General features: G+C 46.8%; 1 protein-coding gene across 1 annotated transcript; it reads left to right on the top strand.

Moving 5' to 3' along the window:
* The first annotated feature begins 3,696 nt into the window (after nt 1-3,696).
* Nucleotides 3,697-12,956, top strand: LOC131269719 (uncharacterized). Its single transcript, XM_058272211.1, has 8 exons — nt 3,697-4,913; nt 7,142-7,431; nt 8,367-8,551; nt 8,752-8,899; nt 11,083-11,250; nt 11,327-11,437; nt 11,474-12,065; nt 12,207-12,956. The coding sequence occupies exons 1-8, from the start codon at nt 4,870-4,872 to the stop codon at nt 12,856-12,858; spliced, it is 2,190 nt and encodes a 729-aa protein (XP_058128194.1). The 5' UTR covers nt 3,697-4,869; the 3' UTR covers nt 12,859-12,956.
* The last annotated feature ends 722 nt before the right edge of the window (nt 12,957-13,678 follow it).

Below are 13,678 nucleotides of genomic sequence, written 5' to 3'. Positions count from 1 at the left end.
AAATTGATCTTTCACTAGAAGATGTTATAATTTAAATGAATCAGCTTATTCTACGGGAGCATTTTTTTACCTTGTTTGATTGTTTCTCTACATTTACCTCAGCTTGGGTGTCTGAAGCAAATGTTCACGGGTTGGAGGTCCTGCTCCAACCGCTCGGCAAACTCAAGCCACGTATATAAAGAATCGCAAAACGCTCGATCTTATTGAGGGAACACCCAGGCGGCTGACCGCAAGCGCTCGGCGTGTTTTCCATCCATTTTCCTAGGCCTTGTTGTGTACGCGTTTTGTTTTCGTCACTTGTGCCTGCAATGCAATATTTGTCGCAATTACTTACACCGTACGCCTTTGGGGGTGGAAAACGAACGAGTCGCTAGTGGGTGGCTGTGTGGGGAGGGTGGGGGGAGGTGAAGGGAGCAACTGTGCTCTTGTTCTGCTCTTGTTTATGCCTGCAGGGTCTATGTATAGATTAATATGCCTTCTGGTGTATATTACTCCAAAGTCTCTGGTCGAATGCAGTCCGATGCAACGCACGTCTGTGTGCGTGCATGTGAGATAAATGAGCAAAAAGGAGGTGGCGGGTGGGGGTGAGAAGGTGTCTTGGCTACTATTTTAACCATCCCCCCCTCCTGCGGTTAGAATGGAAGCAAGGCATAGGTGCCAGCCATCTGCAGGGAAAATCGTAACTGTTGTGTAGAAACGTCCCCATAAAGACAACGACGACGACGACGACGACGACGCCGGGCAGTTCGAATGCATCTAAACGGCAACGTTGTAAAATGCAGTACCCCCTCCTGTCTCCCTTTTCAACCCACTTCTCTTCCACCACAGCTGTCAGTGCACGCACCCTCACTTTGGGGTTGGTTGTTTAGCTATTTTTTATTTAATGTGTGCGCTAAATTTGGCCGCAGCGCTTCGACGTGCTGGCGTCGTCCGCCCATGGATTCTGCGAAACGGCGTAAGTAACCGAGAGGCGCCGGATCGCTCCCGGACCGGACGCCGTAAAAAACAGTAGCCCCCGGAGGACAAATAAAAAGCGTAATATATGGGAAACGAACCGATTGGGAACGAGTCACCACCCCGCTGGGCGGTCCAGGCCTAAGGGGGTGTTGGTCCGAGACCGGCTCAAAAATGCAGTTTTCCACCATGCACCTCGTTTTCTATACCGAAGCAAGGCCACTCCTGTATTTCAATTCAACTAATGTTTGAATTGAAAATTGATTACATTCAATTTCATCTCAAAGATCGCGTTATTTCTAGTCAATTTTACATCGAATGTTTTCAAATTGAACCACATTTTCATGTGAAGATATCATTTATAACACTTTGCAAAGAATTTTAGTGCCAACTATGGTAAATCGATATTATTTGAGGTCTAATGAAAATTTGATTAAATGAAAATTCTTGGAACCCTTTTCGGAAATGCAGAAGAAGCGTATTAAAAATATCTCAATGTATATGTCGATGTGATCGTCCAACCCGTTTTTTTGTGATGGAAAGAGTGGCTGTCTTAGATGTATGGAAGTCCTTTTTGGAATGGACATTAAATTTAGTGTCTAATGAAAATAATAATTGATCATTGCTTTGGCTTGCTTCAGTCTCATAAAGGCTGTAGCAAATCGAGAAATGTTCTAGAAAAATGTTTGAAAGTGTACAAAATGCAATAATATTGAAGTCAATCGAACCAAAAGGGGCACATTTAGTCATCTAACTTAAAATATAATGTAATTTATAATCGTCAAGAACACAATGTATTACATATTTACACAAATAATGATCGAAACAACATTATTCTTCTGAAAAAACATCTTCTTTCATCATACACCATGAAAAATACACGATAAAAACCTTTTATTTCTATTATTTTTTTGTGGAAAGGTTCCTATAGTTGTGGTATCGAGTACTAATAGTGGTGGTAATACAGAAAATGTTGAAAAGACTGAATATGGTTCGACTGTAATTTATTTTTGAAGTTACTCCTAGACCAAAACATTTTGCAGACATTCCTTTTCAATTCGTAAGGAATCCAACATACTAATACAACATGTTTAGAAACTATGAATTATGGTGCTTTTATATTACAGAGTGGGAAGGTTTAACTTACATACTAGAACAAATAACGCTATTTTATTGATTTCGTCTTAGAGCTAGGATTTTATTGAACTATAACCACCACTTTGGGATGACTTATCCGATAGCTTCGATCAATTATTTGACTCAAAATGCTGCCAGTATTGTAACCGTGACAATTGCTGACAACATTATCACCATTGAAGCCACTTTTCGTACTCAGAATAGTAACTAAGGTTTTTAAGTTTATATTTTCGTCGAAAAAAACCAAAGAACACTTGCTAATGATATTATGAAAACATTTGAACAGTCAAAATCGTTAAAGCACTTGTTTGTGGCTAAATAAGCAACCAATAGGAGCAAACTGGGTGATTGGAAATTGGTGATATTTAAATTATTAATTAAAAGAAATGCATTTATAATGTTTTCATGTCTAATATGGTTTAAGAAACCATTTTCTTATAAACATCCTATTCCGTTTTGTTCTTATGTGAGATTCACAAATGTTGAGATAAAATGATGATTGTAAAAATTTGTTGTTTGAAAAGCTTCAAAATATAATAAAATCATGGCTGCTTTGCAACGCAATGTTAAACCATTGAAGTGTTGTAATACTGTTACAGTAACAAACGGATTTAAATTGGCAGCTCATAGTCATTGTAAGAAAACCTTGCACTAAACGATGACCAGGAATGATGGAGGAATGTGGCTTATCCGAGCTGAATAAATAACATCAACAGTAAGCAGTTCACGATTTTTAAGGTTTTTTCTTGTACCAAGATGCAAGTTACCTTATAGCAATAATGTAATCAACTGTTCTCTGGCGAGATGCACATTTGATTCTGGATGTTCTGTCCAGGTAAAAGTCGGTGATTTTGTTAATTTTCCTGTCCTTCCCCCACCATTTACTTAGGACAGATGTAGAAACCGGCTTCTTGCCGGGGAGGTTAAGGATCAATCGATGATCGTACGGAAAACGCTGTCGAGTGTGGCCGAAAGCAGACGGAAATATTTATCGCCACCGCCGCTTCCATCGCAACACGCAGGCACGGACACTGTCCAGCCATTTTCCACCTAGCCGAGATCGGGGTTCGGTTCCGAGTCAATGACCGCTGGGGGTTGGCTTCAGACTCACCCTCAACATGGGGGAATTTTCGGTCGGTAGCAAAGCCCGAAAAAGGGACCGTTACTAAAACAAAACGGAGAACAAGTTCCGTTCGTTTCGAAAATCCGAATACAATAAAAAATGAGCTGTTTAGGCTAAAAACCAGTAGATTGTAAAGTCGGGAAAATTGGCTCGCCCAGAAAACATCCGGTGATTAAATCCACGCGATCGGCGGGGCGAAGGGAACAAGGGTTCGTACGCAACGGGGTGCTCTGGTTGGAAGGACAAAACAACGAGGGGAGGAGAGAGGGAGGGTGGTTTGGTTTTCCTCCCGCACCTGCATCCTTCCGCGTGCCGTTTGAACCGCTTTTCCTTCTGCTGCAGTTACTTTGCGGGCCGGCCGGAGTTAGTTGTGATGCAATTATTAAACAACTTTCGTCACATGTATGAATTTCTTTTCACACACATACACACACGCGCGCGCACCCGTCAGCAGGGTGCGGGTTCGGGCGAAGGGGAAAACGTGGGATGCTGGAGAACGCGGGTGGCCGGGAAACCCGACGACGGCCGCCCGAAGACGGTTGCGGCGAAGGATGCTGGGAAAGCAAGTGTACGGCCATCGCCCGCCAGGGAAGGAAAACGCCGCCAACGGAGGCCAGATGCCGAAGACGTCGGCTCATTTCTTCGCTAACTTCGTGCGGAAGAACAACGTCCGTTGGCTGGCGTCCGTTGCGTCGAGTGTGGCTTCACCCCCTAGTGACCCGCGTGTGTGCGTGTGTGTGTGTGAGTGTGCGTGCGTGCGTTCGTGCGTGTGCATGTGCGTGGGTGTGTGCAGTGCGTGTGCGCTTACATGTGCGTCGCGTTCGTGTCCGTGCGTTTGCCGCCCGTGCGTGTGTGTGCGGAGTGCTTCCACCACTTCGAACCCGTTCGGCCGGGAGGGACGGTGCTTTTTTGAGGCTCGATCGGTATTACATTTAAAATTCAAAAAGAAGAAAAATCTTCAAAACGAAAGTTTTATCATAAAGCGCCATTTCTGGTTGCAAAAAAAAAATGTCTCATGAAAGAATCCACACTAGATCGAGCGAAATAGTTAACAACTGCACGTAAAAGAAAGATAAAACAAGGTGAAAAGAAAACGTGAAAATAACACTTCAATTTATCGCACCACAATATCCCGCCCAGGAGTGGAAAACCGAAGTGGAAGGCACTCACGCACAACCACAAACAGCGGCAAATGCTAAGAAAACAAAACAGAACCAAAAATACATAAAAAGTTAGTAGTAAAAGTATAAAATTGGCAGTAAACATAAGAGAAAAAAATACACACACACAATTAGGACCAAATAGCAAGAGCACGCCGACACAGCAAGCCACGCGCTCGATCAGTCACATTATTCCGTAAACCGCACAACGCACCGTGCACTGAAGCAAAAGTAAAAAAAAAAAAAATCACGAGAGCAGCAACCAAACAAAATTGATTGATTCGAAAAGCAAAGAAAATCAAAGGAGCAGAAGAAGAAAAAGAAGATAAAGAAGAAAAAACATAAGAGAGAAGAAGAAAAAGAAGAAAAAAAGCCAAAAAGAGAGGAAGAGTAAAAAAAAAAGCCAAAATCAAACGCAGAACCTAAACCAAAGCAAACCAAAAAAAAAAAGAAAAAAAGAAAAGAGAAAACAGAAAAAAACACACACAAAAAAGCATGTTCTCGATTGAATCCATTTTAAAGTCTCAAATCTCACAGAGGTAGTGTAGCACGTCCCTGGTTCACAACGTTCCAGACACACAAAGCCGACAGGATATGTTTTTTGCGTTTCAAACCCTCCGAACAAACTTGATGAGGAAACTAGTGGCCCCGGGGCGGGTCCTGATTAGTATTGCCGTTTTGCAAAATATTCAAACGACCGAAGAAGCAATCGAACGCTGTCGAGGTGAGGAAACAACAACCACATCAACAACAACAACAACAACAACAACAACAACAACAACCAACAACAACAACAAGCAAATCCAAAAAATCTTAGAGAAAAGACAGTCTCAACGGAAGCAGCGAAACAAAAACAAAAGCGGAAGAAGAAAACCGGGCGAATTTTCTTGCAACCGGGAGCAAAGAAGAAGAGAAAACGACTGCGACTCAACTCCCGCGGCACGCGAACACAGTGAACAATGAACAATTCAACAGCGATCAGTTGAGACAGTCTCACAAGATGGCGGTGAAGATTGGGTGTGAAGAGTTTTTTTACTTTGGTTTGCTGTACAAAGCCAAAAGTGCGAGTTCGCTCGCTTGTTAAGATGTTCAGCATAGGGTTTTCCTTTCCTTGAGCTTCGTTTCGCTGCACTTTCTTCCCTTTTTGGAACGTCTTACGGACTCGTCTTGCGCAAGAAGCGGCAGCTACCCCGGGAGTCGACGCGTGCCAACCGCCGCGAAAGGGGTTTAACAGTCGCGTTAGTTGTTTAATAGTGTCAGCTATATTTCGCTGGTAGTTTTCCCGAAACCGCCGGGCCTTCCTGTGCGCCTGTGTATGTTTGTTGCGTGTGTGTGTGCGCGTGTATGTGTGTTTGTAGGTGGGGTTTTGACGCGCACATCGCGCCCGCGAACAGCATCCACCACGGAGTCGGCGTGCCTTCGCAGCTTCCGGTGCGGGAGGCGCAAGAATGTTGCCCCGGAAATAGATGGCGCCATTTTACCCATTTGCCGGAAGGAGTTCGTTTATTTTTTTATTTTTGGTTTTTAGTAGGGACGCTAACCTGCTTCCGAAGGACTCGGGAGCAGATTTTGGGAAGCCACAAACGCGCACGCACACTTCCGCCCCCTTTTTTTTTTTGCTCGCCTGGCGGCAGCATCTTTCCCGGATAGGATAAGTTTCTTAGCGCCCCGCCTTCGACGGTCGGCGACGGGAGGGGGTGTAGGAGGGAATGGGGGAGGGAGACATCCTTTCGGGCTGCACTTCCGGGAGGGGGTGATAAACTTTCGCCCCCGGGTGTGCGAGCGGGTGCGCACTAGAGCGCACACGTCGACGCACTTACTATTAAACAACGAACCATTTTCCAATTAGCCTTTTAAACAAATCACGGCCGTCGTCGTCGTCGTCTTTTGGTTGCCGTTTTTTGGAGGGGTGGGGAAGAAAAGGATATTTTCTTGACGCGGCGGGGAGGGGAGGGAGGGAGGGGACTGTATCTTGCGTTTCATCTCCTCGGCATCCAGTCGACTGTTGCCTTGGTGGATAGTAAAGCGCACAACGCTCCCTGATTGGTTCCCTACGCAAAACGTTTCCTGAAGCTCCTGAAGACAATTGCCTACCAAGAAGAAGAAGAAGAACAAGGAAGAAGAACAAGAAGAAGAAGAACGCGAATGGGAGTATATACGCGAAGAAAACGCCCCAAACGTACGTCGCACTGACTTTCGCCTAACGGAAGTCGACACCCCTTACCCCCAGACGGACCGGATATTTGAGGTTCCCGCGAAATAGAGTTGAAGTAGTTCGAGTTGCTTTGCAAAACGGTTGTTTTTGATTGCTTGTGGAAATGGTTGGAACACATTTGTGACGCGCGAATTTCCTTTGGGTGCGGTAAAACAAAAAAAGAAACCCCGCCTTGACGTTGTTGCGTTGTCTGTGCGTCACCAACGGTCCGCCACCTTAGGCGCCTCTTCGCACTTCGGATTTCGGAATTGATCACGCGCAAATTGCACGACCTTAGCGACGACAAGATATTTTCCCCCAAAAACCAGAACGAACAGGAACTAACGAAAACAGCCTTCAGAAGAACGGTTTTTCCTGCGGTCCGCCTACCGGGTTTTTCTTTTCAAACCTTCGTCGATGATGATCCCTTAGCCATATATATAAGTCCTATAAGCAACGTGTCGAGTAGAACCCATTTAATTATCCAGGAGCTTGCTCCCGGTACCTCTCCGTTTCTGTCTGCTCTTTTCCGTTCTCCCCAACCCGGAATGTGCCGGTGGTTTCGCTTCGCAGAGTCAGAATGCAGATACAGCACGTCCGGGACCTGTGCGCGGTGCCAGGGGCGGCGGCCGAGCTCAACTGCACCGGCGATATCCTGTCGGTCCAGAACCTGCTGCCACAGCTAGCGGCGCCAGAAAACAAACCGCACCAGTGTCAGCAGTGCTTGAAGAGCTTTTCCTCCAACCACCAGCTGGTGCAGCACATCCGCGTGCACACGGGCGAGAAGCCCTACAAATGTTCCTACTGTGATCGGAAGTTCAAGCAGCTTTCCCACGTGCAGCAGCACACGCGCCTGCATACCGGTAACGTTTCGCGGGGTGGCGATCCTCGCTCTAGCATCGCGCTGGGCATAAGCGAAACAGAAATGCAACAATCTCCACGCCCTGCCCGGGAGCGCGCGCCTCAAGGGTCCCTTAGGTTAGTATGGCTCGGACTCGCTCTCTTCCAGTACGGACTAGTCCTCCCCTTCCCCCATTTTGGAGGATCGTTCGGAGATCCTGATCTGACTTTCAGTGACATTGGGATGAGACGTGAGCTGCTGGACGATATGCCTATATGTGGGGTAGCTTACCTTAGCACCTACCAGTGCCAGTCCAGTGTCTCCCAAAGGGTGGTAAGTAGTACGCAAGCCGGCGGTTCGTTTCAGGAAGTCGAGACCCTCCGATGAGCTCACAAAGCTAGGGTTGGATCGCAGTTTTAGACAGGCATGTTTACCCTCACAAAGATGTCGTACTGAGTGATAACCAGTCACAACCAGTCCAGGTAAACTAGCATTAAACTAACGTCCGGGTCCCTGGATCTTGGACTCCGGAGAACGCACAGAATTTATTGTACTACCACTTGTAACCAGTGTTTTCAGCAAGTACATCACGCAAGGCATTCTATAGTGATTCGCGACCGTATTATTAAATGACTTTTTGCATATTGACATAAGCACAGAAAACAGCTCCTGTCGATGGTAGGCCTTCTGGAGTTCGTACGACTTCTTCTGGAGTTCGTCCGAATCCTTCCGGAGTTCGTCCGACTCCTTCTGGAGTTCGTCCGACTCCTTCTGGAGTTCATCTGAATCCTTCTGGAGTTCGTCCGTTGGCCTTGTAGAACAGCTGATGCAGTTTTCTGTGCCTAATAAGACCATATAACAATTTTCCTGCACGTGTGCACGAACCCCTTTCGGAAATCGGAAGCCATTTCCCAACCAACGTTTAATCCAACGAACCAATCAACCATCTTCGATCAGGCGAGCGCCCCTACAAGTGCCATCTGCCGGACTGTGGTCGCGCTTTCATACAGCTTTCTAACTTGCAACAGCATCTGCGCAACCACGATGCCCAGGTTGAGCGCGCCAAGAGTCGCCCGTTCCACTGCAATCTCTGCGGCAAGGGCTTTGCGACCGAGTCCAGCTTACGGACGCACACCTCCAAGGTACGTACCTTCGCCACATACGTTCGCCACATCCACTAGGAATGGCAAGTGTCCCTTTCCATCATGAGCCTTCCTCTAACGTAATTCGTAATCACATCATAGGACCTAAGTCCTGGTTCTTATTACATATTTTTCTCAATCGCCCTCTATCTCTCCTCCCCTTACAACATCAAATTGCTTTCCTCCGAACGATCAAACAGGAGTTGCAGCTTCATTTGGGCGTACTGCAACAACACGCCGCCCTTATCAGCAACTCCAACAGCGTCACCTGCAATGTCTGCAGCAAGATTTTCCTCGGCGTCGAGGCGCTGAACGAGCACATCAAGTATACGCACAAGGAGGTTGCTGGTGAGTGAAAATTACTATATTTAATAAGAAGAAGAACCCTATAAGAACAGTGGCTAATTTTTTAATGTGCTGTACTTACATGAGAACTGTTCCATGTTCATACTACTGTTTTAAGCTTGTTTACAAATGAGTAAAAATTATCATTAGTTTGTATAATGATGTGAACCAAATGGGCTTAACGCGACTAACTTTTAGAACAATAATAGAAACAAAAAACACCACTTAAGCTTTTCTACACACCTGATTTTTAATGATAGCATCTTTTACTTAACGCTAACTATTAAAAGTTAACTGAGCCTTGTAAACGAAAATTTCGTAAGTTTTTTCATGTGTTTAACTAGAACTCAACATTTAAGTGGTGTTGATTATTCTGAATCTCTTAACCTTTTGTTTTTATTCAAATCTTAAAAATGTATGAAAATTTAATTTTTTATTGCGATACACCCAACCGTTGATGCGGTTTAAATTAAATCAGTCAATAATAAGAACATTATGTACAAAAAGGGTTCTGAACCTGATAATAGAGCAAGTGTTCTTCCCAATTTCATATTTTCCACATTGCGGGTGAATTTGTTAACAATAGTTTTTTGAAAGAAAGAAACAAATTAAAACTGTGTTTACAGATATTCGTTCAATCTTGTATTAAACTGATTTATCATCAACTTAGAAAAGAGGGTGTGTCTAGGTAGATACACTACTCCCTACGTTTGAACGATCGATAATAGTCGGTACAGTAATCAACTTTAACTACAGGCTTTAGGCTTGAAGCCTGGTAAGCTCTGTGAATATATGGCATGGGACAAACATTTAAACGGCGTATTACAGATAAACTTGTGTTGTATGCCATGAGTAGTTAATATCTCGGGAAATTTACTTGTAGGTTTCTTTGTTTTAAAAGAAATGCAGAAAAAGGTTCCAAATTAATGACAAAAAAGTATCCTCTTGACGAAGAACTCCTGTTTTTTGAGATCTTATAACACAAAGTTTCAAAGCAACCTTTATTTCTAGTAATCTAGGTTCTAGAGGAGTGCTGTAGTCAACTAAATATAATCTTTTAACATAAATGGCCAGTAAGACTTGCTAAATAAGGGCAACCATCAGAGAACTCGTTTTGTTTATATCTTTTGGAGAGAGCTGAGCTTGGGAAATTGCTTAATTCTACGACAAGTCTAATGCTTAGGCTCTGGACCTGTCTTATACCTTTCAAATGTAAAATCAACTCACCAAAAAGATGTCTTTCGTGGTTGTTAAATAAATATGAAAGAGTGATTGCTCGAGAAGTCATGAAGCTTTCTATCTGTTAACTTCCATAAACTTCTCTGATCCAAGCCTTCTATGGCCCTTCCTATGATTTGTCGCTATCAGTGCCCACACTTAAGGGTTTTAAACATAGCGAATAGATTGTCTAGATCTTGAATGATATGATCAGGATGAAAAATGCGACGAAACCGTACATTTTGAGGCTACCAGAGGAAATACTGCTTTTTAGTGCCAAATTGTTGACGATAGTCCCAAAGTCTGCCGAATTGAAGCTTAGAAAACATTAGCTGAGAGATGCTTAGATTTTCCATCAACTGGACATTAACTTGATCTTAGTAAACCTCTATGAAAATGTTATTAAAGACGAGATAAAATTCCAACATAATTTGAGAAAAAAAAACCTGGTAGAAATGATCTTATTTAGATCTCTTGTTGAATGTTTTGGCACAAAAAATAGCAAAATGCTCATAAAGTACGAACCCTTTTTTGGCCATAAATGTAGAGCCTTTTTCTGCGTTTCTTAGAATCAAAGCGACCCACAAGTATCTTTTTCGAAAAGTTAAGTACTCATTAAAAAGAATAAAGTTTAGTCTACAGCATTCCGTTCAAATCGTTGTTGTAGGTCCTGTATTTGCTAAGATAACCAGGTTTAAAGTAAAAGATGGCGCGTGTACGGATGCTTTATTTTCTGACTGTATTCCGACAGCTGGTTGCCCGGAAGCTTTGTTTTATTGCTACAATGCGAATAAAAGATTGGATTTGCTCGTTCGCAATGACAAGTTACACGGGTTCAGTTGGGTGTGATGCTAATTCCATCGCGTACTTTGTCAAACGTTGCGTTATGTGTTTCGCATCTCTTCAATGGTTTTATATCTTGTTATCACCGCATATCGCTAACGTTTGTTTTGTGGTCTCTCGCACAGTGAAACGCCGGGTGGCGAACCATCCGTGTCCGATGTGCGGGAAGCACTACGTCAACGAGGGCTGCCTGCGGAAGCATCTGCTGACGCACCCGCGCACCCCATCCTTCCGCTCGAACCTGCAGATGTGGCCGTGCTCGGTGTGCCAGGCCGTGTTCACGCACGAGTCGGGTAAGTGTGGCCATCGTACACAGGCGGGCGTCCGCAACGCAATGGGGCGGGGTTCATTGCTCTCGTTCATTCGTAGGACTCATCACGCACATCGAGCACATGAAGATGGACCCGAAGCATCAGTTCGCCGCGCAGTACATGTTCACGAAGGCGGTGGTGGAGCAGCGGGAAAAGGAATCGGCCGGCGGTGCCGGTGGCGGTGGTGCTTCCGGCGGTGGCGGAGGGGTGGGCGGTATGGTGGGCATGGTGTCCGGGCTTACCAATCCGATGGTGACGGTGAAGGAGCTGACGCACAACAGCATTTCGCCGCTCAACTACTCGGAAAACTCCTCGACCATGGGCTCGGAGAAGAATGGTGATAGTACCGGCGCCAGCGGTGGTGGCGGCGGCGGCGGATCCGGCGGAACGTCCGGCGGGGGCGGAGGAGGTGGCTCGGGCGGAACGGGTGGCACGGGTGGTGGTGGTGGGGCGTCGATATTCGATGGCCACCGTCTGCCCAACACGCACGGCTTGTCGTTCGGTGGCGTCGTCGGCGGTAACGGAAGCAATGGCGGCAACGGCATCCTCGGGAGTGGCACGAACGGTGGCAGTGGAGCGAGTGGCGTCAGCGGCATTTGCGGAGGCGGTGGCGGCGGTGGCGGTAACGCGATGGAGAACAACAATAGTCAATTTTCGCGCATGATGATGATCCAGGAGCCGAAGTTCGAGCCGGACCTGATGCTGCCGGCGGACGGGACGCCGTCGGCGGTGCAGGCGGCCGTGGTGAACCTGGCGACCGCGATGCGCATCGGCCAGTCGTTCAAGCACAACTCGCTCGCCCAAGCGGCCGGCGGCGGTGGCGGCGGTGGTGGCGTCGGCGGTGGCGTCGGCGGTGGCGTTGGAGGTGGTGGCGGCGGTGTGATCGGCTCGTCGGGGAGCGCTGGTGTGGGCGGGGGTGAGCTGCACCATCACCACCACCACCACCACCACCACGGTAACAGCAGCACGAACCTCGGTCCGTTGAAGAAGAAAAGTAATATGCTCACATTTAACGACTCGAAATACTCACTAGCTAACCGAGCGAAATTTCCCGTTCCGCCGTCCGCAGAGTCGTCGCTCGGGCCGAACCACTGCCCGGCGGCCAGCTCCGAGACGGCGATCCGGATCCAGCAGGCGGAGGCGATCCTGCGCTCCCAGGCCGAGGCGGCCCTCCGGCTCGCCGTGTCCCAGGCCCAGGCGGTCGTCTCGTCGAACGCGTGCATCGGCAGCATGGGCGGGTCCGGTGGCGGGGCGGGATCGGTCGGCGGTGGAGCGGGCGGGGGCGGCGGTCTACCGCTCGGCAGCATGCTCGGCGGGCACCACAACCCGCACGGGCTCGGCGGTCACGGCGGTCGGTGCGGTGGTGACGACTCGACGCGCCCCGGTGCCGACTCTTCCTGCGTTCAGTTCGACCCGACCGGCGAACATTTGCGCGCGGCCATGCGCGAACACCAGCAACACCAGCAGCAGCAGCAGCAGCAGCAGCAAGCCAACGACGAGTGCCATCCATTCGCCCACAGTCCGGGGCCGCGCAACGGGCTCGACCTCACCGACGACTTCCTCAAGAGTGAAAACGTGCTGAAGGGATGAGACTAGACCCGGCGGCCCGAAACACCCACACCGCTACACCAGCCCGCCGATGGGGGCCGGCTGGGGGGCGGCAGGGGAGCCGTCCAGCCGTGGTGGTAGGGGGGAAACAGGGAAGCCTAGAGTAGCAGCGAAGGCACACGGCGGAAACGGAAGCGATCATTTTGGTGGAGCATTTTAGAGATAGTTTGAGGAGAAAGAAAGGATAGCAGGGGAGGGGAGGGGAGGGCGATGCACTTTCGCTATGCAATCAACCAGACAGACACACAAACACACATTCAAACAAAACACAGAATCATCTTTTCAACACACGTACACACGTACACACAGACACACACACACACACACATACATACACATTCGTAAAATGCAGACTTTACCAGATGGAAATATTTTTCTTCTTTCAAACCACCCCGCAAACTTTTAAGACTAAATAATGCAAACACACAAAAACAACTAACAAAAAGCGGAACAATGGAGCGCAGAAAAGGAAGGAAGGAAAAACATAAGAAAAATGAAAACAAACAAACGGGACTTGATGTGTGAATTGATTAACAGCATGAATTATATAAGAATAAAACAAAAAGCATACAAAACAAAACAACAAACCAGATCCCCGCTGCATTATGTCACACATATGTCTTTATGTATGTGTACACATAAACTTATAAATATATATATATATTTAAATATAGATGCTCAGAGGAGAATCAAATCTGAGAACATGAAATCATCGTGTCCGCGATCCCGCATTTTTTCACTTGCGTTTTGCTGCAAGAAAGAAATCAACCTCACCCACGAGAAACGGTAAAATAAACTGGAA

This window comes from Anopheles coustani, chromosome X (genome assembly GCF_943734705.1).
Source record: "Anopheles coustani chromosome X, idAnoCousDA_361_x.2, whole genome shotgun sequence".
Classification (NCBI taxonomy): domain Eukaryota; kingdom Metazoa; phylum Arthropoda; class Insecta; order Diptera; family Culicidae; genus Anopheles; species Anopheles coustani.
This window is presented reverse-complemented; position numbering and strand designations above follow the sequence as displayed.

Bases quoted from the DNA above. Each gene is read 5' to 3' on its own strand.
- LOC131269719 (XM_058272211.1), top strand. From the start codon at position 4,870: ATGTTCTCGATTGAATCCATTTTAAAGTCTCAAATCTCACAGAG. The intron at 8,552-8,751 runs GTACGTACCTTC...ACGATCAAACAG, and splicing joins TACGGACGCACACCTCCAAG to GAGTTGCAGCTTCATTTGGG. The intron at 12,066-12,206 runs CGCCCAAGCGGC...CCATCACCACCA, and splicing joins TCGTTCAAGCACAACTCGCT to CCACCACCACCACCACGGTA.